At 47.8% G+C, this 25,332-nt stretch overlaps 7 protein-coding genes across 7 annotated transcripts; 6 read left to right on the top strand and 1 right to left on the bottom strand.

Moving 5' to 3' along the window:
- Window positions 1–1,667: 1,667 nt before the first annotated feature.
- Window positions 1,668–2,823, top strand: GLAREA_09692 (Thioredoxin-like protein; the record flags this gene model as incomplete). Its single annotated transcript, XM_008086288.1, has 4 exons — window positions 1,668–1,729; window positions 1,780–1,825; window positions 1,878–2,337; window positions 2,390–2,823. The coding sequence occupies 4 exons, from the start codon at window positions 1,668–1,670 to the stop codon at window positions 2,821–2,823; spliced, it is 1,002 nt and encodes a 333-aa protein (XP_008084479.1).
- Window positions 2,824–4,590: 1,767 nt separating this feature from the next.
- Window positions 4,591–6,411, top strand: GLAREA_09691 (bZIP transcription factor; the record flags this gene model as incomplete). The annotated part of the gene is made up of 3 exons (XM_008086287.1): window positions 4,591–4,678; window positions 4,886–6,035; window positions 6,084–6,411. 3 exons carry the CDS (start codon window positions 4,591–4,593, stop codon window positions 6,409–6,411), a joined length of 1,566 nt encoding a protein of 521 aa, XP_008084478.1.
- A 1,449-nt stretch (window positions 6,412–7,860) lies between these two features.
- On the top strand, window positions 7,861–10,090 carry GLAREA_09690 (uncharacterized protein; the record flags this gene model as incomplete). Its single annotated transcript, XM_008086286.1, has 2 exons — window positions 7,861–8,525; window positions 8,578–10,090. The coding sequence occupies 2 exons, from the start codon at window positions 7,861–7,863 to the stop codon at window positions 10,088–10,090; spliced, it is 2,178 nt and encodes a 725-aa protein (XP_008084477.1).
- A 1,713-nt stretch (window positions 10,091–11,803) lies between these two features.
- Window positions 11,804–14,548, top strand: GLAREA_09689 (Cysteine-rich; the record flags this gene model as incomplete). Its single annotated transcript, XM_008086285.1, has 3 exons — window positions 11,804–11,926; window positions 12,058–12,979; window positions 13,029–14,548. 3 exons carry the CDS (start codon window positions 11,804–11,806, stop codon window positions 14,546–14,548), a joined length of 2,565 nt encoding a protein of 854 aa, XP_008084476.1.
- Window positions 14,549–17,363: 2,815 nt separating this feature from the next.
- GLAREA_09688 (uncharacterized protein) lies at window positions 17,364–17,984 on the bottom strand (the record flags this gene model as incomplete). Its single annotated transcript, XM_008086284.1, has 1 exon — window positions 17,364–17,984. One exon carries the CDS (start codon window positions 17,982–17,984, stop codon window positions 17,364–17,366), a length of 621 nt encoding a protein of 206 aa, XP_008084475.1.
- A 615-nt stretch (window positions 17,985–18,599) lies between these two features.
- On the top strand, window positions 18,600–19,751 carry GLAREA_09687 (uncharacterized protein; the record flags this gene model as incomplete). The annotated part of the gene is made up of 1 exon (XM_008086283.1): window positions 18,600–19,751. The coding sequence occupies one exon, from the start codon at window positions 18,600–18,602 to the stop codon at window positions 19,749–19,751; it is 1,152 nt and encodes a 383-aa protein (XP_008084474.1).
- A 1,571-nt stretch (window positions 19,752–21,322) lies between these two features.
- Window positions 21,323–25,183, top strand: GLAREA_09686 (GTPase activation, GAP; the record flags this gene model as incomplete). The annotated part of the gene is made up of 1 exon (XM_008086282.1): window positions 21,323–25,183. The coding sequence occupies one exon, from the start codon at window positions 21,323–21,325 to the stop codon at window positions 25,181–25,183; it is 3,861 nt and encodes a 1,286-aa protein (XP_008084473.1).
- Between the last annotated feature and the right edge of the window lie 149 nt (window positions 25,184–25,332).

Genomic DNA, 25,332 nt, shown 5'->3' with positions numbered 1-25,332 from the left:
TTGTTTTAATTTGGCATACTCATTCTTTGGTAGGATTAAACGTCAAAAATGGTAAATACTTGCATTGCCCTACTACTTAAGTGGACATGAAAATATGCGCTCAACTGAAAACAAACCCGTTTCCTTTTTTTCCTTGTGGCATCAAGAAAATTGAAGTTTTGGCATTATCGCAATGCTCTAGATGGGTTGCGAGCAATTGGGGGAAATCTACTCTTGCAGATGATAGGTATATAAATGGTTTCGTTACTCAAATTTGACATCTAAACAATGCGACACTGTTGGCAGAATAATGAAGCATTATTGACTGCACTGTAAATACCGCGAAACTGAATAACAGACTATTTTAATGGTTCTAATGAGAACCAATAAGAGAGAGCCAGCGACTACTTTTGATTCTAGGTTCGGACAGTTGGCAATATTTAAAGGAAATAGAGCTGATGATTACCTGAATACTTCTCAGAATGATGTTAAGCTAGCTTGAAACTTTTTATTTATGAGGATACTCGATGAATGTCATGATAGATTGGGCCTGTGGACATGAAGCGCCAGACTGGTTCATCAGAGCATGCTATATCTTTTCTTCGAATCGACCTTCTCAGCAGCTCTCTCTCGCTGCCTCGCAAAACTCTTTACAGATCTAGACTCACCATCGGGTGACGAAATCAGAGAGGACACAAGCCAAAAGGAATAAAGAATTGAATATTTAGTGCAAAGAGCCTCATGCTTATGCACTTTCCAACAAGTCATATCTAAAATTGGTAGCAATTTCGATTTCGGTGACAAAGCATGTTCATATTTGGAGATTAAGAGGGAGTTTCATCGATCATATGATGCCCTTCTAGAATCGAGCACAAGCCCTGAACCAAAGGTTGCAATGTAAATATTGTTCCTATCTTCCGAAGATACGAAGTCTTCTGACACTCTTGACCTACTTCTTGTAAAGTCTTTTGCACACTATCTGAATCTACGGTGGTCTTGAGCTTTTATACATCACTTTTCTTAACCTCTCCAGGGAATCTGCATTTCCTTGCACTTCCAGAAAGACTGCTTTCTGTAGGGGGTTAGATATCTCATTTCGATGTTTATGCTCTAGTTTGTTTCTGCTCATCAGAAGACCTAAATTCGAGATATTCTCTCAACGCTCTTGCTTGTCCGCGGTCTTTAGATCTCATTTCGATCAAAAATCAAGAAGAAAAGGAAGCTAGGTGTTGATTTGTGCTATTCGTACCTACTATTCATGGCACTTAACTTGAAGGTTTTCTCCGCTTTAAGGAATAAAATTTCATCAACAGCAAAAATCACATTGTAACTGCTATGTGCATCAGAATACACCATCTTTTTCAATTTTCCGTATTAATCCATTGATCCGCTTGTGAAAATAACTGTGGCAAGTATAATCTGGAGAAAAAACCCCCAACTTGGATTTTTTCAACGCAAAAATGTTTTGCCCCAGGGACGAAAGGGGGGAGCCCTCGCTTAAATCGAAATCTGGGGAAATTCCCGAGCCGAGGCTCAATGGACGAGCCCGCCCGGTTAGTCGCGACATCGTTCTCTGTTGGAGATGATGATGGCCGGTACATCTCGTTCAGCACAGTGTGGATGAGAATTTACTGTTTGAATACTATCTCTAATTTATTTCAATCTACCAACGCGGCAAGACTTTTACGATGGCGGCCCAAGATCAGGAGATTATCTTGTATCACTACACCTTCTCCCCATTTGCGAGAAGGTAAGTCAAAACTCTTCTTAACAACTGATACTTACTAACGATCGGTATAGGATAGTATGGTATCTCAACCTCCGCAAAATCCCCTACACACAATGCGTACGTCCCCTTCACCCCCCCAAAAACCATCCCAAGTCTCTAACACCCCCAGCTCCAACCCCCAACAATGCCCCGACCCGACATCACCGCCCTAGGCACATCCTACCGGCGCATCCCCCTCCTCTCCATCGGCCGCTCCATCTACAACGACACGCGACTCATCCTCCTCAAACTCGAAGCCTTCTACCCTCCTTCCCCCGCGCACCCCTCCATCTCCAGCTCCTCGGCGCTCGAAAAACTGCTCGAGACATGGGCGATTGACGGCGGACTCTTCGCTCGCGCGGGCCAGCTCATCCCGTCGGACATGTCGCTGTTGAACGACGAGAAGTTCTTGAAGGACAGACAGGACTATACGGGACGTAGCTGGGGGAGGGAGGCGCAGGAGAAGGGGAGACCAGAGGCGCTTGTGGAGATGAGGAGGGCGTTCGGGTTTTTGGAGGAGGTGGTTTTGGGGGATGGGAGGGTGTGGGTTGAGGGGGTGGGAGAGGGGCCGGGGTTGGCTGATATTGAGGGTATGTTTAATTGACTGAGTGAATGAATGGGATGGAATTAATTGGCAAATAGCGGTTTGGGTACCTCTCTGGCTCCGCGATCTCAAAGGCGCGCTACCAGCTGGCTACATCTGCGCAAACACCTTCCCTAAGACATTCGCCTGGATAGAGCGATTCCACCAGCACACACGCGGCTTAGCGCAGAAAGCCGGGAAGCCGAAGACGATCAAAGGTGCTGAGGCTTTACGGATATCGTCCGACGGCGAGTTTGCAGAGGCAGAAGGGGAGGTGGATGGGAATGATCCGTTGGGGTTGAAGAAGGGTCAGGAGGTTGAGGTTTGGCCTGTTGATTCCGGGTTTAGTTATAAGGATCGTGGACGGTTGGTTGGGCTTGATGGGAACGAGGTGGTGGTTGAGAAGGTGAATGGGGAGGGGAAGAGTGTGAGGGTTCATGCTCCTAGACATGGGTTTAGGGTGAGAGGTGTGAAGGAGGATGCGAAGCTTTGATGGTGCAGAGATGGGATGTCGTGTGTGAGATGATATAGATAAGAGACATGTATAGACGAGAATGTGTACAAATATGAGAATGTGTAAATTTCCAAACAGCCTTCGCAAGTTTTCAATTAAATTGCTCGATATAATGAGGAGCTGAAAATGAGTAGGTATCATTTAGAGGCATCGAAACCTCAAACTGATTATATCAATATATTTCACTTGTCAAAGCTACGAGTATGGTAATTGTGTATTCAAAGTGGGAGTGCTTATGCACACACATTGTATCTTGAGCGGTTACCATTTCGCCAGCTGCTCTGTACCGTGCTAATCAATCAGACTCAATTGAAAGCACAACATGATGTTAAATCATTTTCGGTAGTAAGAATATCGTACTGATATTTCTTTTTCTATAGATCGGCGCGTATAGACGGAGACATGATCCGTGGTTATTTACCAAAATACGGCATTAGATACCCGGTTAGATTGTCTCGATCGGGAAGGCAATTAATATGGCGTTTTCTCACGTTGTGACGTGACAGACAAAGAGATGTATCAATAAGCAGCGCCTAGGATAAGCGCAGACATATCGGAAAGTCAACAGCAAGAGGCCAATTTGATTTTCGACAGTCAATAGGATTGAAGCGGTACTCTGTGGGGGATGGCATTTGGAAATCTCGATTACCAAACAATCGACAGGCTAGGTGATACGGAGGAAGCGCTAAATCGGCGAAAGCCTCAGACATCAGCGCGATAGATTCTGGACCCACCTTAATATGCTCCTATCCAATCATCTGCCGCGCGGTCACGCTATCCCCCCTCGGCCAAAGTGAGCAAGAACGTCCAGCGTCATCAGGCTTTTTGCGGTGACGTTCGCCCTTCCTCTTTTCCTCTCGACAAAAATACCAGAAAGTCGACTAACCTGAAGAGCCGCCATCTCGGAGCCCCAACGCGTGTATTGGAGGAGTAATAATACCAAGACTAAATCGACCTGGTACGTCTGAAATATATCGACCGCACTCTGTCCCTCATTGGTCGCGCTTTTTACAGTCTTCTGTTCACTTGGTCGTTCTGCGCATTCGAAGCAGACGACGTCACCGACTCGACACTCCTGCGATTATCGACACTCGACGCGACCGCCCTCGAGCATCAACCTCTGCATCGCCAGGAACCAGATTGAAGCTGCGGCTATCACGGTGGGAAAGCGATTGGAGGCCTGCCCGTGTTGATCTTGTGGTGTCGCCCTCGCTCACAAAGGTGAATTTGTCAGAGGAGGTTTGCCACCCAGATTCGCCATCCATCCTCGACCGAGTGCTGCAGCTGGGAGCGAGTTGTGCGCTGGGAACCACCACCGCGACGACCACCATCCGCCGCACATAAAGGACTAGCGCAGTAATAAAGAAGACGTCGTTGGACAACGAAAGAAAAATAAAAAACTTGTCCTTGGTCGCGTCTCGACCACGACCAACGGCTGACGGAGAACCCGTCTAACTCTGGTGGTCGTGTTTGCACTTAGGAGGAAGCCACACTAACATCGAAAACGGCTCTAGCTTCCACGCTGGTCTCGCGGCGCACTGTGACGTATATTTCACCCCTCGACCGCATTCTTTCCACGCTCTTTCCTCCCACCAGCACAGCTTCGAGCCAGTCTTATCAGTCCTCCCGAGGTCGTATCAATCAGGCTCATCACTGAGACCTTCATCATCCCTCGATCCACCGTCGTCATCGCTGTCCATCAGCTTGTATACACAACTTGAATCCCCGCCTCCATCCCAATTCACCATGGGGAAATCACCCCATGCTGCTGTCGCGAAAGATGGCGATACCAAATCACCTCTCCAGCAGAATGCAGACATTCAGAAGTCCACTGGTAAGTACTTGTCTCCTCAACCATCGCGTCTGCAACGGCACAACATATCACTGCCGCAATGAGTCTATCACCTATCTCTTAGGATATGCGATTGGGCTGATGTCACCTCCGCTATCCTTCTCATGCTGCTCTTGCGCACCCCTACAATTTCTTCGTCCCCTTCGCGCAGACGTGAATAGTGAGAATGCTGACTCTGCTAAGACGTAGTGACCGATGTCAAGCAAGACTTGCCAAATATCGAAACTGCTACCGCAGACCCTCTAGGTCCTCCTCCTCGTCCCGCGGCTGCAGCAAGCAACGCTGTCCCTAATACACCTGATTACTTCTCAGTAAATCACAATAGCACCATTACCACCGAACAAAATCCTTTCGAAGCATCCTTTGCGTTTGGCGGTCACAACTCAGAAGGACAAACACCAGGCGGTACCAAACTTCCCTCGGTCGCGTCCTTGACATCTCCAGCAGGCCTCCTGGGTGGAGGTGTCACTCCTGGCTTTTGGGGTGGTCTCCGTTCTGGACCATTGAGCCCAGCGATGCTCTCGGGTCCTCAGAAGCACGAGGACTACTTCAGCGAGCGACATCACATCCGTGGAGGATTTCCAACCCCTAATGAGTCTGGTCTCCGTACAGGCCTTACTCCAGGTGGTGGAGGATCTATGTTCCCAGAGCCAAGTCCCAATTCAGCACTCTTTGGAGCGATTGGAGGTGCAACTCCTGGTGCCATGGACTTCCAGCGGGCTGCCATCAGCATCCAGAAGAACCGTGAAATCCCTCAACCGCGACTTAATATTACTTCCCAACCGCAAGATCTCCTCAATGGTATGGACACAAAGTCGACAGTCACTGGCCAGTTCGACCAACACGACGCCAACGACGCTGCCAATGGCCTTTTCTTACTAGCCCAGCAACGTAGTGCCCCTGGGACCACGAGTCATTATGCTATGGCGCCCCAAATGCCTGTCCAACATGCACACCCTCAGGCTCCAAACCTACAAATGGGCAACCAGTCAGCCGAAGCATCACCTCAGATGGCTCATAGGAACCATCACAACGGATCAATGAGTACTGCTTCTGGTCGCGGAAACAGTGAGATGAGCGACGAGAACGAAACTCAATCGCGCCCAAACACCCGCGGCAAGGGGAAGCGAAGTAACACTACACAAACCAATGGCCGCCGCAAGGCGGATGAGACGCCGACGAAGGCACCTCCTGCTAAAAAGTCCAAGGGTAATAACGGCAACGCTATGCCAGAGCCTGAATCCGAGGGCGAATTGGATCTCACCAAAGATGAGTACAATGCCAACGGCAAGAAAATGACTGATGAGGAAAAGAGAAAGAACTTCTTAGAACGCAACAGGTAAATGGCCATCTTTCCCCTATTTCTACAAAGCTAATATTCGCTAAGGGTTGCGGCATTGAAGTGTCGACAACGTAAGAAGCAATGGCTTGCCAACCTGCAACAGAAGGTCGAGATTTTCAGCAATGAGAATGATCAACTTAGCCAACAAATCACCCATTTGAGAGACGAGATCGTCAACCTCAAGACAGTCTTGATGGCTCATAAAGATTGTCCCGTCACCCAATCACAGGGTATGGGTGGCATGGGTGTCCAACAGTTGTTTGAAACAGGCTTCACAGGTCCTATGAATCCATATGGTATGGCACAAAACAACATGGGAAATCCTCAGGTCATGGCAGCCGGACAAGGTATGCAAGATCGCCGGTTTTCATAAACTTCTGCCGTACACATTGGAATGGAGGCCATCTGTTTACGCGGCGAACGACTTATGAAGACCTCTATGATATCTTGACCTCTCTTGCCAATACCCACATGCCTGTATGTAATGATGGGGGTTTACTTGTTCTTGTACAACATTCGAGATTCAACCTATTACGGATTCGATTTCTGCTGCTTTCCCCGGCAAGGCATGCGTTATGCACTCAGATCCCAACTTTAACTCACGAGTGCCTCTGGTTGCATCTCTCTGGTCTTCGTTTCCAAACATCAATAGATACATGTACACCAATACGACAAGTTTCTCGGTGTGCATGGTCTTTCTGTTCACCATTGGCTGGTCTAATCGACATATCTATCCGCAATTGTCTCCGCTACTCCGAGCAGGTATACGATCAGGTCCCCTAAAATGGGTGAGGTTGTTTCTAATTATTCTTTTTTGATTGCATGAATTATGATAGATTGGTTTGGTCTGTACATAATATGGCGAGGATTTGATATAACGTCTTTGCACATTATCTGGCGAAATGGTCGGCATCATTGGGCTGGGGCGTTGTGGCCTATCTGGCCTTGATACACTATCAAGGCGATCTGTGTTCGGAAATGGCGTTTTGTAAGATGGAAAAAGGTTCACAGGCAACAGGAACCTAGACCGAAAATTGGTCTTATGGCAATAAATAAAAGGATTGATAATAAAAACAACTACGCGTACTGTGATGTTAAATGCATTAGGAGTAGGAGTACTTGCGATATGGCTAAGCATCGAGTGATGGGAAACGCACTGTGTATTGTTGTATAAACGGCATACGCTAGATTCCAAATAGAAAACTATATCCCCAAAATATAGGGTTTAAAATGCATTACCTGTATTGTTCGATTATGCTTAAATGTAAAATTTTAAGTCCAGAAGTGAATATGATCAAATTGGTTCAAGGAATTCGAGTATCCTCTCTATACAAGCATTGAAGCAAAGGACCCAAAAATATGTAAAGTTGCTTTGATTTGTAGAGTAATCAATTGCCAAATCAATTCTTTTATTCCTACCAAAAATTGATGAAGACATCTATCATGGCGGATGGTTGACGGAAAGCGTAGCTCTTGCCCCAGATTCTGCTTTGAGGCTAGCGTCATAAGGTTAAGAAACCGGCAGGGATTCCGAGAGCGCGACTTCCCAAGGCTTTCACATTTCAGCCTCCCATAGAATCCAAGATACACCATTTCTGCTTCTCAACCTTCCTCATCGGCGTGCAGGTATCGCCATTTTACGAAAGTTCCTCATCGACAGATACTTCGCCTGTCGAATATACCATCATTGCCGCGGGCGGTACATAAACCGTTCAACGACGCTACTACTGCATCATCTGTCAGGAAATATTGCCCCTTCGGATCTGAACACTCGTCCGGCAACCCGTCGCATCTCGAACGACAGCCCACACACTTCCTCAAGATGGGACATCGACACAGGAAGGACTTAGCTGCAAGTCGAAGACGGGTTGAGGATGGAGGCGACGAGGAAAGTGTTCTCGATGCTGCGTCTCTCAGTGATGACTCGTTGAGTGAGGGGTCTATAATAAGTGAAGAGGATGAGATACGAGAGGGGGACGAGGTAGCCAGTGTCAAGGGTCCTTCTGCGAGCTCTGCGGAGCAGCTCAAAACTAATGGGAATGGAGGGGGGAAGCCGAAGGAGGAAAAGCCAGCCTCGACGAACGGAAATGCTACGGGGTCGAACAAACAACGGAAAAGTGAAAACAACGATATGGACCTAATGCTAAATGGGTTAAAAATATCAGATCAGACTAATATTCCGGATGAGATTCGCTACGAGGATCTAAGAGATGACTCTGATGTTCGGGACCAAGAGCCATCGTTGCCGGTTGTCAAGTCCACGGCCCAGATGGACCAGCCACAGGAGCAGCCGTACGAGCGTCGCCGACGGGAACACGAGGAATATAAGAAAAAGAGAGACGCTGATCCAGCATTCGTTCCAAATAGAGGGGCCTTTTTCATGCACGATCATCGTCACTCTGGCCCTGCTGCAAATGGATTTAGGCCTTTTGGGAGAGGGAGAGGGAGAGGTAGGCCTGGTATTGGAGGCCCATATGCACCCTCAAGGTATGTTAGATCAAGAATTTGTGCACAATTGATCGTAGCTAACATGTAGCAGCCAAATGCAGCAATCATACGAGCCAACCGATGCTCCTTGGGCCCATGATATGCACGATACCATAACTGAACCTCTTCCTCGCCAGGCCCCGTCAGCAGGCTATCCTGCTTCTAATAACTATCCCATGAAGGTACCCATTAGCGTGCCCTCTACTGCAGCTCCAAACAGAGCATTATCGACAACAAAACATATTGGAAATGTTCAGATTAGGGTGTTACTTGCAAATATGCAAGAGCCGATTGTTTTCCCCGGTATACCCGTCAAGCAGTATACTCGACTTCCAGATCATCGACCGCCTATGCGACGCGATAAGCCGGTTCGAATCTCGATTCCGGATTACCCACCGCGATACATATTCCCAGCCGTGGACCGATCTTTCATCTTCATTCCACGAGCTATGAGACCAAATCAGCAAGGATTTGGTGGTCGAGGCCGAGGTCCAAGATCAGCATTTGGGTCAATAGGTGGTTATTCTCGACGTACAAGCGTTTTCGGCGGCAGCGTCTACGGTAGCACATATACTCCAAGTGTGGCTATGAGCCGTCGTTCTTCACTTGCTCGGGAAGTGAACAGGGATGCTATAATCTCCCCGAACGGATCGACAATGTCTCGAGCACAAATCCCAATAGACCCGTCGAGACCTGTAGTCAAGCTCCCTCCTACGAGTCAATCTGCCCAACCACAACAATATTCATCTCAAGAGATAAGTGCTCAGAATGGGGTCCCACAACCTGTTGCGGGTGAGGAACCTCCTCGTCCACAGACCTATCCGCTTCCTCAAAAGCCTACCTATCGTGAAAATCGACCAAACCCAATCCCTATGCACCAACCTCGTCCACAGAAAGCTGTATCAGTCGCTGATATTGAGTCTCCTGCAACTTTATCATTCAACCCACCCCAACAACATCAACAGCCATTCCACCAACAAGTTCCCATACAAGTCAATGGCAACAACTACCCACATGATGGCATGATGCATTCCCGGAATCAGTCATATCCAAGTCAAGCTTCCACAGGCACGCCATTGTCTCAAATACCTGAGCGAGCTATTCATGCTCAACCATTCCAACCAAACCCGTACCAACAACCACAACCGCAACAACCAAACTTCTACCCCCAACCATATCCCGTTATGGCCCCACCTCCTCCACCGCAAGGGTATTACTATCCGCAGCAGTTCAACCCAGCTATGGCCCCAGCTGCTAATGCGGCTCCTTATCCTCCAGCTCAGCAACCCGCGCCGCAACAGCCATTTCCCCAATCTGGCCAACAAACAGACAGTTCCCAAGCTGGTGTACAAAATCTTGTTGCACAGGAGGTTAATGGTATGGTGTATTACTATGATGCTGCACAAATACCTGCCGTCGCAACCTTTCCTGCATACCAGCAACCAGCCGCATACCCAATGCAGCAGGTCGGTGGTGTCGTTGGTATGGGTGGGATGATGACACCAAGCCCAGATGGGTTCTACTACCCTCAACAACCTCAGCAAGGCGTCGTCTACTACCAATAGAGAGCTGATTTCCGAGTTCCACCACCATTGTCATCTTATATTCTTTTTAATGCTTTCAGCGATCTTGTCTCGGCAGTGGGTTTCATTCGACGTCTATCAAGCGTTGTTACACTTTTCTTCTTGTCTGCACTCTAGTCGCGAAAATATATGTGTTGTTATCGATATTACGGAGGGGTGCTTTTGGATGGCCTACTTTCCGGGGCCTCTCGTAACACTTTTCTGTGGTTATCTTTTGGGGTATTGTTTGGTAGGGGCAAATTCCTGGGTTCGGTCGCATGCGGCTACCACACTTTTCAGCTGTCTTGCAAGTTTAGTATCTGGCCCGAGGAAATATTCTCGTCACTGTTGTTTAAGAAGTCAGACTCCCTCTTGCACCTCCATGTCTTTTTTAAAGCATCTCGATTGTTCGTAGGGATATTTTGTGTTATGGCGGCATAGCGAGTAGACTAGTTGTAGTACTTGAGTGTTGATGGAGAGTTGATGGTATTGGTTACTAGTTACCAATTTACGATGTTTAACAAGAGCATGAGATTTTGAAAAGTGAGATTGGTGAAAGGAAGTGAGATTAGTACTAAGACTTCTAAGAGTACAAGCCGCCACTCTTATAAAAATGCCAACAAACAAAGGGTATGATTGCTTGCCAGCTACAGTGTTTGCTCTACAGGGCTGTCCAGAATCTTGCATGACCTCATGTGATGTCTAATGGCCTGATTATCCATATAAATTCACGGTATCTGAGTATATATAACTTTCGAAGTGATATAGTTTCTAGACCCAAATTTCTACGTACGAAAGATAGGCATCTTGAGCCGAGGTGAGGCGAGGTTCACGATGGCTATCTGCTTGGCGCCCGTTGTGAGGTCTAGACTTTGGAACTTTTCCGCGCATAGCAGTGGCTTCGAAACACTCGATATGCAGAGCTAGAAGTCTGGCGTACTGTAGAATCAGACCTGGTCACAAGAGCTCACTTTAGATAAGGTGAAGACTAGTGAAGCAAGGTGATGTAGGTGCCAAGAACTAGATGATGGATTTACAGTTTTGACTACTAAATGAATACACTGGTCTAGATGCGAATTAGGTGAAATAAGTAGTAACTCGAGTTTCAGCTGTCTGTCAATTCAGCAGCTGCACTGTTGATGCGGTAATGATTATGTACACGTGAATGAATGTATCTTATGCCATCGAGATTGGAGACGCGTGACTCGTTCTTATCCGGCCGCCGTAACGCGCCCATCTATCAACCAGAATCAAGGGCAATCGACGACTTCCTCGTCCTATTCACCCACAAAATTGAAATATACTTATGTTAATTCGTTCCTAAGTCAACTCCGAACCCCCTATTTACGTGACTATGTTCCGAATAGGTCGTGAATTCTTTGCCTCTGTCGCCTCCTTCTCGCCTGTTCTTGAAGCTGATTTGTCGTCGGCTTGCGTACGTTAGAGCAGCCTGCCTACCCTCCCGCTTATCGAGCTCAAGGCAGTCGACCTCTCCCCTCATCCAACTTCATCCTTCATCCTTCATCCTCTCACAACCACTTCTACCAACAACACCAGGACTGTATCATAATAGCCTCTGGAGTTTTCTTTATTGATACACTCAAGTTATCGTGAGCTGCATCAATACCCAGTACGTTCTCTTTAACCCTTAGCCGCCTGTACAACGTCACCGCTCAAGCTCCATTAGCTGACAACACTATAGTTGGATCAGCAATCATGGCGTCTACATCTGCCACCAACCCAGATACTCTGGTCACCTTGAAAGTCAATATCGAAGGTAGCAACCGTCGATTCAAGCTTCCCCTCCGTGATCTTGGTGCCAGCACACTCCCAGACAAGGTACGTTTGCTCTTACAAAGACGTCCCACGAGGCTCCCAGCCTGACGTGATCTGCAACCCCCAAACACCAGCAACTTGCATATACTTGCATCCGATGGTGATGGCTGGCTAACTCACCTCTTTGTCTGTAGCTTCGATTCCTCCTTTCCATTCCTCCTACCTCCGAGGCAGTATTCGAGCGTTACTCCGACTCTGCCGCTGCGTTCGTCGTCCTCGACCCATCCAACGTCTCGGTCTACAAACAGCTATATCGTGCAGCTAAGGCAAAGCTAAAGCTACGTCTCAAGGTCACTGTCAACCACAAGGAACCTATTACTCCAAAACCCGCTACCGTCGAAGACGAGGAGGTCGCCCCAGTCAGCCCTGTCGAGACTGAGCCCGTAGCTGCTCAAGAGCCTACATATCAAGCACCAACCCCAGCCGCACAACCACAACCACAACACACCACTTACTCAGAACAAGCCAACGGCTCTGTTGCAGATATCCAGCGTGGCCTGGAGGAGCTTCTCATCAACCAACCTCGTTACTACTCCAAGTCTGACTCCAAGTTTGGAGCCGAATCAAGTATGCCTGCTCCCCCAATGTGCTGCAGCTACTCCAAAACCACCCCATGCCTCGACCTCGATGGTGAATTACCAATTCTTGCAAACTCTGCTACTGCTCGCGATAACTGGTACGCCGAGCTCGCAAGCGTTTCACAAGCTCGCCAAATGGCCGTCAGTGCACACCACGGTGTGTCGCACCCTACTGTGAGCGTGTTCTCCGTATACTGCAACGACTGCGGTTCGGCTATTCCAGATGAGCATTATCACTGCAGCACCTGTGACGATGGCGACTATGATCTATGCCAAAGGTGTGTCGATGATGGAGTCCTCTGCGGTGGTGAGGAGCACTGGATGATCAAGCGTTTCGTCAAGAACGGCAAGGTCATCAACAGCACAACCGAGACAATCGCACCAAAGCCAAAGGCTCTTTTCTCCGAGTCCAAGACTACCCTGGCTGCAGAGGAGTCAAAGATTGTCGCTACTCGTACTTGCAACTCTTGCATCAGAGGTAAGATATTAAAACCTGCGAGAAAAGAATTCGTGCTAATTTATGACAGAACTCACCGAGGAGCGCTTCGTTACTTGCACCAGCTGCGCTGACTTTGATCTCTGCATTTCTTGCCTTGTTGCAGCAAACCATGGTCACCACCCCAAGCATGCCTTCACTCCAGCTGTTGAGGATACCCAACTTGACCTAGTAGTTCAGGCTCTCCTTGCACCAGGTCGCAACACTGGCCACAACGCAGTCTGCGATGGCTGTGATAAATACATCTATGGTGTTCGACACAAGTGCCTCGATTGCCCTGACTGGGATTTCTGCTCTGTCTGCATGCCAAATGCAAACTTCATTCACCCACGCCACCGCTTCGTACCTATTTACGAGCCGCTCAACGACCTTGCGGCCATCTCCCGCGCTTATAGCAGCAAAGCTCGTCACATTGGCATTTACTGCGACGGCCCTCTTTGCAACGAGAGCAATGGAGTTCAGACCTACATCAAGGGTGACCGATACAAATGTGCTGTATGCCACGATACCGACTTCTGTGCCAGCTGCGAGGCTAGCCCATCTAACCCCCACAACAAGACCCATCCTCTCATCAAGTTCAAGACCCCAGTCCGAAACGTTAGCGTTACCACATTGGGAGATCACGAGGATGGCAAGCCAATGCCAGTCATGGGAGATCGCCGCCCAAGACAAACACACAAGGCTACAGAGACCAGCCAGCCTCCATCCGCAAACGCCGCCACTCAGGTACAGACCGTTGCTGACCTTGAGCCCACCGAGCCTGTCAAGACAGAGGAGGCACATGAAGTCGAGGCACCAAAGACTCCCGAGCCAGCTGAGGCTGAGGAGGTCAAGGAGCTTCCAGTTGTTGCACCTGCCGCTGACTTGATCGCTCATTATGTTCGTGATGTTATTGCTGACGGTACCACTCTACCACCAAACTGTGTTTTCGAGCAGACCTGGTACCTCCGCAATGGTGGTAACAGTGCATGGCCTGCCGGATGTAGCGTCAAGTTCGTCGGTGGTGACAACATGTGTGCTGTCGACCCAGCGCACCCAGCGTCTGTTCACGAGCTCGTCTCTGCTGCCGAGAGCACAACCTGCTACACCGAGGTTGCTCCTGGCCAAGAGGTTGGTTTCACCGTGTTGATGCGAACTCCACCACGCGAGGGTAACTTCATCTCATACTGGCGTCTCACTGGCCCAGCTGGAGACAAATTTGGCCACAGACTCTGGTGTGACGTTAATGTCAACGAGCCAGCTCAGCCAGTCAAGGAGGAAGAGCCAGAAGAAGCTAAGGAGGAAGTCGCTGAGCCAAAGATCGAGACCGAAGGCAGCCAAATGATCTTCCCCAAGCTCGAGAAGGAGTCTCCTGCTAGCAGCATTCACCAGGAAGCTCCAGCCGCCGCCTCAGTACACGAGGATGCTGAAGACGACTTTGAGGACTTTGTCGACCAAGATCTTGCTGATGAGGAGACTGATGATGGCTTCATGACCGATGAGGAGTACGATATTCTGGATGCTTCCGATGAGGAATACCTCGCCGAACAGGCGAAGGTTACAAGAAAGTAGAGCTTTCTTGGCAACGTACGATAATGTGAAGGAGTAGATTGGCGCAAGATTGACACACAGCTCTGGATATGCGAATAACGGAACGGAGCTAGGGGGTTTGCGGGGTTCTTGATTCTTTCTCACTTTTTGCTTGCGCTTTTCAAGCCATTTGAGTTAATCAAAGGGACAAATTACGGATTTCATTTCCCTTTCTTGCATCTACTTCATCACATAGTGGACCGATACTCTCTTCTACATAGCTTCTGAAAAGTTATTCGGAGTTGAGGGTGGTGCTGTATGGCAAGAAGGCGATATTGGATGAGGGGATGAACGCATGAGTACACGACAAAAACTCACACATCATCAGAATAGCCACAGGGGCTTTCTTGACTCACTCATTGGATGGATACTATTTCCTTGGTTTCTTTTTTTTCGTCGGGAATCTCTGCGGATTTTGATTTTCTTTGGATTGTGACAGTATGCTGGTGAGATGTGGTTGGGGGAGAGGATGAGTTAGTCAGTCTAGTTACGTACTTGTGGCAATTCTATGATGTTAATTGAAATGTGTGTGTGATACCTTGGTTGTGAAGTGATGCCTGGGACGTGATGACTTAGGAGGTGAGATGTGAGTCAATTCGAAGCCTTCAGAATTGGTCAACTTGTTCAGCTATACCAGTGTTTCACGACACTCAAATAGAAGGACGATAGAGTCATCCAGAAAGCCTCGTTTGCTCAAATTGTTCCATTTCAATGGATCGGCTATATCCTCTCTTTCCATTGGGCGAGAACCAGGGACTGTAAGAAGATATTTCCTTTTTCTCTTCGAATAGTTGTTTCGTTTAGATTAGGGAGAGAAAGAGGTGCGCAATGGTCGAATTACCTTGCTTGAGAAGTCGGAATGAGGACTGTGCATTTATTCCTGGGAGGGATTGGGGTTTGCGGTGGAAGTGGGTGGGAGGAGGAGAGTGTTTTGGGGTGTTTAGGATGAGGTGGGTTTTATTATGTTGATGATTTCTAATTTGAGGTGGTTCCAGAGTTAGATTATGAAGACTCATTCGTGGATAACAAGCCATTATTTGTTAGAGCGTTTAGTGATGAATGGTTTCACACTGATGAGCGGTCATCACGAATGAATAAGGTGGGATTTTGGCACTAAATAACATTTGCTAAACGAGTGACGATGAGACACATGCTATCTTCTTGTAATCTCTAGGATATACTAGGTAATGTATTCGCAAGTTATCTTGCATAAGTTCTGTCTTGTCTAATATACGAGCGTGGCGAATATTATTAGGAATTTAAGAGAGCCAGATGTGGGAGTTTCTTAGAGCCCGAATCTTACTTCCCTGAGATAATATCCATATGTATGTAAATCATCTAACGAGAATTTCGTTTGTGACTGCAAGAATTTGTGACTTGGCAATCTTTTGTAAGGAAGTTGTAAACTCGACGGCACAAGCAGAAGGTACCCTAAGGAGGAATAAGTGTGGGTCTGGATAAGTCGTTATCTAGAGTTTGGGGGGTTTTTATGGAAGATTAGACATCGTATGTGTCTTGAAATGTTAGGAATCTAAGGGGATAATTGAGATTAAATGACCTCCTTTTAAGGGAGTTGATTTCGGTCATAGTGTAGTAGGTTGGTGTCTCATAATGGAGTTTTACATGGCAGATTGTTTGAGAGAGTTAGTATATATTTATTGCTTTTAAGCTCCAATCGAGTTCACAGTGTCGAAGATGCATTTCCTAACAAACATTAGATATGTAAATCTCGTCTTCTACGCGTCTCGATATCCTGTTAACTTACATAATATAAACTTTTGCATATAACACAAGAAGTCGTTATATTTAAATAGCCAATTGAATCTGACCTGAGTGGAACTTTCCGAATAGTTAGATATTTTTCCAAATGGAGTTTTCATTGACCTTAGTCTAGTTTTACTTGATGACTCTAGAGTTAAGTCAATAATAGAATATCCACATTCGCCTTATTCGATAGCTACCGTGACTTAAGGTCGTAGCTTTAATTGAGAACGTAATTCGGAATAAAACTCACCAGTTGAGAAAACGTTAGGAATGTTTAATTATGGATGTATCGTCTCCTCTCGACAAGTCATGTCAAAGACAGCCCTATATCTGAGCTCTAGGGGTGGGAATGAGCAATTCTTTTGGGGTTTGCTAGGTAAATCTAAATCGCATAATGAATTTTACCGAAGATAGTCGAACTACTTAGAAAGCGACGATATCGATGGGAATAACTTTAATACTATAGGACTAGTAGATCTAGTTGAATTAGCTATATAGGAAGTATACGAATAGAATTTATATGGTCCTACTTAGGGTTCAATATATTTAGGGGCGAGAACTCGTGGAAGAGTATATAATTATAAGGAATACAAGTAAAGTACGTGTTAGGATATTAAGACGGCTCCGATTCCTGTCATTAGACGTTCTTGGAGGCGGTTCGTTCTCATGTGACGGTTTAGATTTGTCAAAAATGCGATTTAGATTTTGGGGCACCCTTCTTTTGGTGGGCATACATTCAGTACTCGAGTGCTATGGCTTAATGAGCCACTTGAACGGGCTTATCCAATTTATACAATGAGTATTTTCCATATCTATTCCTACAGATCTCTTCCATCTCCCATAATTTATGCTGATGCACTAGACACAAGAAAATCTACCCATCTTATGGGAGTATTTGTACAGTCGCTTATGAATCCTTCCTTATCGTAACAATCCACCCTCCAGTCCCAAAGCCAGGATCTCAATTGGTGTTCCCCGCTAAGAGGACTGATTCCTTCATATCGCTTCCCATCCATTGTTTATACACCACATACTACGCATCTCGTAACGCCATCTCCATCCTCTTCAGCTTATCCTCATGAGCCATCAGCCTTCTCGGTCCCCAATCCGCTTTAATCTTATCCAGCCTTGCCTTCTCCGATGCCTGCCACGCCAGATTATCACCTCCGCACTGGCTCACACAAATGCTAACGAACATAGTCGAGCAATTGAATTTCCTCGCTAGCTTCTTGTTCGTCCATACTGAACCCTCGTCTCTCCGTAACCGCTGTATTTCTTTGATATCGGCATCGCTGAGGTGGTGATGTGGTACTTGTTTTTGTCTCTGAACGGGAGGTGGAAGTCGTGTCGATGTTGGCGCAAGTCTTGCTTGTGTTGTGGCGAGCAGCTGTCTCCTTTTGTCTTCTTTTGGTAGGAACTTGAGGGGAGTGTTAAACACGGATGGCGCAGCGGAGGGTGGGTTGAATATGATATGGTTGTTCGCAGGGGAATCGTCGGACTCGAGAAAGGAGGAGTTTGGCCGAATGTTTGCCCGTTGCTTTGCGCGGCGGTAGGATTCTTGATTCTGTCGAGATGTAGTGCTGAATGCAGACAGACATGGCTTTTTGTTTGTGACTATCTTGGCCAGCGGCCTTCTGATCAAATTGGAATCCATCGTGGAGGCGCTGGAGCTTCAAATGCTGGTGGTCTCGAGACAACGAGCTCGAGGCTGTCGTGAACTTTTCGAATTGAGAGCTAGACCGGATACAGACTAGCTTTACTCGGAATGGTCGGAGCCGGTGAATCACTCCGCTCCGGACTTCTCCCACGTCAATCATCAAAGTCCACGGGGTCGATCCTTATTCCATCAGCCAGGAACCAACCTTGGGAATTCAATGCCATAAATTCTGCGAGCAAGTCAGAGGACACCACGACCGAGAATAATCTAATTCAAGTCTGGCAATTCAGCGCCGCAAACTATGCCCCAGTGATAGGTGAGCGGTAGGGATTTGTGTCATCACCAGAGGAATATTCCCCTCGCTCTGCACCTGACTGGACAGAGCAGACCAGGTCGGCCAATATCAAATCAAACAACAGTTGGGACGCGTAAGTAACTAAGTATTTTCCCTTTTTATGCTTTAGATTAAACCTGCACAAGACTCACCCCACGCCACCTTATTTTACTCAGTTATAGTGTCGTCCGCTGACTCGGTCAGTATTTATCTCTGGCCTCTCCCGTTGACCTTTCAACTTCTTTGCGATCCTCATCCTCCGGATAACTTACTTCAAGATGAGCGCTTCGGAAGCCAGCACATTGCAAGCAAACACCCCCGACCAGGCCAACCACCCGTCGACAAACACCTCGACAGTGCCGTTACTCGGGGAAGGGTTTCAAGAGACAAAGCGGACTTCTCTGTCGCGATCCGCAGATAACAGCGACGTAGAACAAGAGGGGCAAACCGCTACCGAGGGGGGAAAACTCGGAAAACGTAGATTGTTTGGATTTGGGAAGAAAAAGGAGGACGATAGTGCGAAGGGCAAGAACAAGACCACTACACCGACTATGAATCTTGGAAATACTTCAACGCCAATTGCAGCGCCGGTCGCTCAAAGGATTCCACCAACGTCTCCGTCGCGAACCTCAACGAATCAATTCTATTCAGCGCCCCAATCTCCTCAAAGGAATTTGTCTTCTTCGTCGCCACGAGTTGTATCTCCTGCAGGGTCACAAATCTTCGAGCGCGATGTACAAGAGAGTACTTTACTACCGCCCAACTCATCCGCGATCCCGTCTCACATTCAAACGGAAAACCATATTCCACCAGTACTGGATGCCTCTTCTGAAGCTATCACGAACAGCGAATTGGATCCAGATACTGTGGAAATTGTTATGCATTCCTCCCATCAGCCGGCAGCTGTCAATGTGACGGGTATTGGCAGCAGCGAATCACTTGGTGGTAATTGGGCTGACGAGTTGGTCACTCACCCAGATAGAGATGATGCTGCATCCAACTATGCGGCATTGGACAACACCGATATCAGAAGATTAAGTTTCATATCTTTTTCGGACATCGTACAATCCGAACATGCAGAACATGCGGGTAGCAGAGATAGCATCTACGTTGCGGGGCTGAGCTCATTGTCTTCCGGTGGAATCAATAGATCGCCATCGCCTGTCAGATCACCCGTCTCCTCCCAAGGATTCAATACCTCGCCGCCAACAAGCAAATCCGCCTCGGTTCAAGGCGTTGATCTCTCACCACGTGTGAAAGCATTAGGAAGCCCTATCTCATCGCACCCACCAACTCAGAGCGGCGAGTTGACGATTGAGACAATGACCCAAGCTTTGAGAAGGACTGGGTCTGGGGATTTGAGTGGCGTTCGAAGTCAATTTTCAAGTCCAACCAGCCCTGATGGTATGTCTGATCGGCCTTTCCGTTAGCGTCAGCGGCGTAGAGTATCACAGACTCTTAGGAAATGTTTTAATTCTCTTCACTTTTACGAAACGCTATATATCCAGGTGCTATGGGATTGTCTTTCTTTTGGAGACCGGAATTGGGATTGGTTGGGATTTGAGAGTGTCTGTTGTGTCACTCGACGGAATTTTCTGTCACTGGTGTTGGCGGGGTCTCTTTGCTTTCACTTATGTTTTCAGATCGGGGACTGATGATCAATTATTGGGATAGTGACAGTTCGCGATATTCTAAAAGCGGATATAGTTTGCCGTAATACAAGAGGAACACGGTTTCACATAACGTTCGTTTCTTAGTCTATGTTTATTGGTGACTGATTCGAGGATCGCATCGCCAAGTGTGTCACAGATGTGGAAGGATCTCAGCCACGTGCGGAATCACACATGCAATTCCTCTTGAAGCTTTTCTGGTTATGGTACGAGCATCGAAATGTTGCTGACCTTCATGCCGGCTCTATACAAGCCACAGATGAGGGTCCTTCTGTCAGGGGCCCGGGAGAGGAGCAGCCAATGCGGAGAGCTGGGGAAGATCCGAGTCGTGATATTCCCCATTGTAAATTGCTTTTTCTTGATCACCGGATTGAATGCTTCTGATTGCTGGGGATGGACGACACCTTTCTCGGCCAGACTGTCGAGACTTGTTTGAAGCCAATTGTTTGTAACATCGTGAGACCCTTCCCGTACCTGACGGGGAATTTGCCCACCACCAGTCCGGTCCTTCGTGATACATACTAGTGCAATTGAGAGAGATGTGCAGTGTCGAAGTTTATAGTACCTGTTCTAGACTCGAACGCAGACCCTGAAAAGCTGATCGCCTGGTTGACGTTGACAGGGTGGATCTCGCAGTCAAAGCGTGGCTCTTGTCAAGCGAAGAAGCCGCCATCCCAAAGAATTTTGAGACCTGCATTCATCGATTAGCACACGATTGCACTTCCACTTGGGAGTCAAGACCAAGGTCGCAAATATTTGTAGATTACACTATTGCATTTCTCTTCCAAGGTTCTTGCTTTTACGACCGCAATTAGCTTCACGATTCGAATAGGCGCAAACCCTCAACGTCATATCTTCACCGGAAGTCTGCAACAGCGCGCTGGTTTTGTACCCTTTGCCACAACGGGTATACTTACGAATGGTACTTGACCAGCTATCATGAGGAAGTGTCGAGATCTGGGACCGGAATTGGGTAGAACTGAGGTGCACCGGCATCAACAAAACCACATATAGAAAAGTATCCGGCCGGACTATCTCTATTCCCAGGCTGCAGAACTTCCAGCGTCTCCTTCAATCATCGGTATTACGGAGGAACCTTTTATTGGACTATCTTCTCCTGCAGTAATATCTGAATCTGCTTTTACCTTGGGTGCAGATACCCTTGCCGCAAGGAACTAGCAAAACGACTGCCACACTGTTGGCATCATACGAGTCCACGCCCACAACTCAAGACGGTCGACCCCACTTCTCCCATTTCGAATAAGACCGCAAACGCATGGAATGAGGGCAAATAGATGAGAAGGCATCGGATGAGCATCCTTCCAGCAGGGATGGACGGTAGACCATATAACGAAACCTACGGAAAAGATGGCGCTCTACAGAACTGGCAGAGAAATGCGACGGAAACGCTTGCTCGGGGGCTTGGGGCGCAAGCGGAACCACAACGTCTTCAGAGAATCCGACCAGGTCCAAACTCTGCCCGACCAGAAAGAGTTGTGACGCCTGAGCAGCCAGAAGACTTCGACAATGAGTTTTCGATTGGTGGTAGCACAGTTAGATCGGTGGACCATCCCTCGTCAACCCAAGCATCCCCTCGCTCAATACCAGGTGGGGAGAAGCCACGAGACCGTAGGCAGGGCCTGGTATTTCAAGATTCATATTCTACCGATTCTTTGGAAGGTCGTACAGGACCTCCAGTGAGCTTCCATTCTAGACCCAGAACCCGTACCACAAGTGGGGTTGAGGAACACAAACGTAACCGTTCTACGTCGACAAATGTGTCGAGAAGCAGACACCGGATCGGTTCTGTACACTCTACCAGCTCTTCGGTGTTCCATAATGCGGAAGCTCGAGGTACGAATGATGCGTCTAATTCGCTGGGTTTCCCATCTATTGCTAGTCGTCCTACCCAAAACCCACAACTTCAGAAGTCCAACTCTGTCAAGAGTGGTCGACAACGTCTTGTCAAACGAGGCTCACGACCCACGTCTCCACTGACAGCGATGAGTGACGTTCCATCCGTGGACTCTCTTCCTTTTCCAATAGCAACTTCAGACGCTAATAAAATACTAATGTTAATGCAAACCTTGTGTGGTCGGATGAGAGGAGAGGTTGAATATCAGACAGATGATGCCGGTCTTTGGATTTCTGGCATTTGCTATATAGACGACATCAAGGGCTCTTTAATGCATGAAGGTGACGGCAGTGGCCTATCTCACGCTGCAGTGATCTCAGACCTCCGAGGATGTCGAGTACGCCCAATTGTATCTCAGGAGCGACGTACACGGTGTCTAGAAATTTCCCATAAAGCGCAAGGGATTGAAATGAATCTCATACCAGTCGTCAAAGCGGAATTCGACTTGTGGCTAGCGGCACTACTGTGTTGGCAGCAGGTCCGAAAAGGGACACTACCAGCTACATCCACTAAAGCTGCCCATTCTCTAGGCGACCGACCTAATCCTCCAAGACGGAGTTCAACTCAACCGCGGTCATCGTCAGCATCTGTGGCGGGCAAAGAAGGTAACATCATCAAGGTTGCCAAATGTCTCTTGTGGGATAAAGGTGCACCATCTTCACCAAGGGCCATTGTTAGAAGGCCATCAACGCGCGATCTAAAATCGCCGGCCAGAACATGGAGGAAGGTTTCATGTATACTTCAGGATAATGGCGAATTCAAGCTGCTTACGGAAAATGATATCAATCTACTTTCAATCATTCAGCTTTCTCAGCTCTCGCGATGTGCAGTACAGAAGCTGGACAGATCTGTACTGGATCAGGATTTTTGTATAGCTATATACCCACGTTATACCGCATCATCAACCCAGCTCTCCATCTTCCGACCAGTCTACATAGCACTGGAATCCCGACTACTGTATGAAGTGTGGTTCTGTTTGTTGAATGCCTTCTCAGTCCCGGAAATTTATGGTGTACCACACTCAGATGATTCCACGGAGTTCGACATTGCGGAGGATGCGGAAGTGCGGTCTTCTCCAGATATGTTTCGAATCGAGAAGTCCCTGAAGCTACGAGTAGTTGAAGCTAAGATGAGGAAACAAGTGGCGAAACCAGAATCTTTCTCCCAATCAGGCAGACTTTCTGTGAAACAAGAAGCTGATCTTTCAATTGGAGAGTATTTCGCCGAAGTCGTGTTGGACGGAGAAGTTCGAGCACGGACAATAACCAAAGCGGATACGAGAAATCCATTCTGGCGTGAGGACTACGAGTTCCAAAGTCTGTCACCTCAGTCACCGCGACTCATGATTGTATTGAAGCGTGTCGATACTACTACTCAACATCACGGATTCTTGTCCGCGAACATCCATGGGCCCGATCAAGCGGATGAAATCCTTTGCGGCACGATAGAAATCTCAGTGGACAAATTCGAACGTGGTCAGGATAACGAAGCGTGGTGGCCTGTACTTGACAATTCGCAAGAAAAGATAGGAGAGATATTCCTCAAGATTCGCTATGACGAGCTAGTAGTGTTGCTCGCGAAGGACTACGAGCCACTATCTCTGTTATTGCACAACTTTGGCAGTGGATTGACAGATCAGATTGCCCAGGCAATATCACGAAATCTTCGAGGTCTTTCTGAAACGTTGATGAACATATTCCAGGTCTCTGGACATGCTTACGACTGGCTTGCGGCTCTGGTAGAAGACGAGATTGACGGGATCAGTAAAGAGACACCTAATCGGAGAGTGCGATGGAGTCGAAGAATTGGCTCAAACGAGTCTTATAATTCTGTTGGCGATCGCGAGCAAACTGTTCGAGACATTGGAAAGTCTCTTCAAGGAGAGGCCAATCTGCTGTTCCGGGGAAATTCGCTGTTCACTCAAGCTATGGACTTTCATATGAGGCGGCTTGGAAAAGAATACCTCGAGGAAGTATTAGCTGAGAAAGTTGTGGAGATAAACAAGCTCAACCCAGACTGTGAGGTGGACCCGTCTCGACTTGGTCATGGCGAAGATATCAATAAGAATTGGAAATTGCTTATTTCTCTGACGACCGAGATATGGGATGGCATCGCTGGTTCTTCAGCTCGCTGTCCCCCAGAACTTCGTCAAATACTGAAGTACATACGGGCCGTCGCCGAAGATCGTTATGGTGATTTCTTCCGGACAGTATCGTTCACTAGCGTTTCTGGGTTCTTGTTTCTTCGCTTCCTTTGTCCTGCTCTCCTGAATCCTAAACTCTTCGGACTTTTACGCGACCATCCTCAAGCGAAAGCACAACGAACTTTCACTCTTATTGCGAAGAGTCTGCAGGCACTTGCAAATCTGAGCACGTTTGGCCAGAAAGAATCTTGGATGGAGCCTATGAACCGCTTCCTCCACAGCCATCGACAAGGACTCAAAGATTTCATCGACGCAATCTGCTCTATATCGTCCGAGAGAAATAATTTCTCACTTCCAGCTTCATATTCAACGCCTATTACGATTCTCGCACGCTTGCCACCAACGTCTCGTGAAGGGTTCCCGTCCTTGCCATATCTCATCGACCATGCACGAAATTTTGCTGGGTTGATAAAGTTATGGCTAGACTCAACGTCCAACTTCGTTCTTCTCAATTCCTTCGATGGGGACTTGGCAGAATTCAATAAAATGTGCCTTGAGTTGCAGCGGCGCGCAGATGAGTGCCGCCTCAACGCAGAAAGTGGTGATAGCACGGATCAGCTCTCTCTTCAGTGGGACGACCTCGCGGATGAAGTCGAAGGCATAACCATTCAGGATTCTCCCAACCTAACAAACTACCCTCTTGAACCCTCACCCACATCCTTCCATTCGCCACAATGGTCCGAATTCACTACCACAATCACAGGCGGCATTCCTCCCGGCTCCTCAGGCAGTCTCCGCGACCGTGACAAGCGCGAGCGTCAAAGTTTCTGGGAATCAACCTTTGGACGAGAACGTGAGAGCAAGATCGCCGCTGACGGGAGCAACGCCAGTCCTCCAAGTCGCGGCCAAAGTAGAAACGGGAACAAAGGCGACGACAAAAAACGTGGATTCCTGAGCGGATTACGCAGAAAAGGAACGAAAGATAGCGAGAAAGAAAAGATTAAACAGGAGAGAAGCGTCAGTATCGCTGAGAGTGTCGGTGGCCCCTCGGAATATAGAGAGAGACTTGGGTCCGCTGCGCAAGCTGGGACGCCGGGGAGTTCCTCGACTGGTGGGGGGACGGGGATGATTTGAAAATCAGCCAGTGGCATACACTTTTCCTTCTTTGGGGTTGGAGGGGCATTAGAGGTATCCGTGTGGTTATTTGTTTTTTAAACTGCATAGATAGCGCAGAGGTTTGTTTTTTTTTTTTTTGAGACCGTGGCGTGGGTACCTTTTGCTGC

This window comes from Glarea lozoyensis, assembly GCF_000409485.1.
Source record: "Glarea lozoyensis ATCC 20868 chromosome Unknown GLAREA4, whole genome shotgun sequence".
NCBI classification, from domain to species: domain Eukaryota; kingdom Fungi; phylum Ascomycota; class Leotiomycetes; order Helotiales; family Helotiaceae; genus Glarea; species Glarea lozoyensis.
The sequence above is the reverse complement of the archived record's forward strand: the minus strand, read 5'-3'. Positions and strand labels throughout refer to the sequence as shown.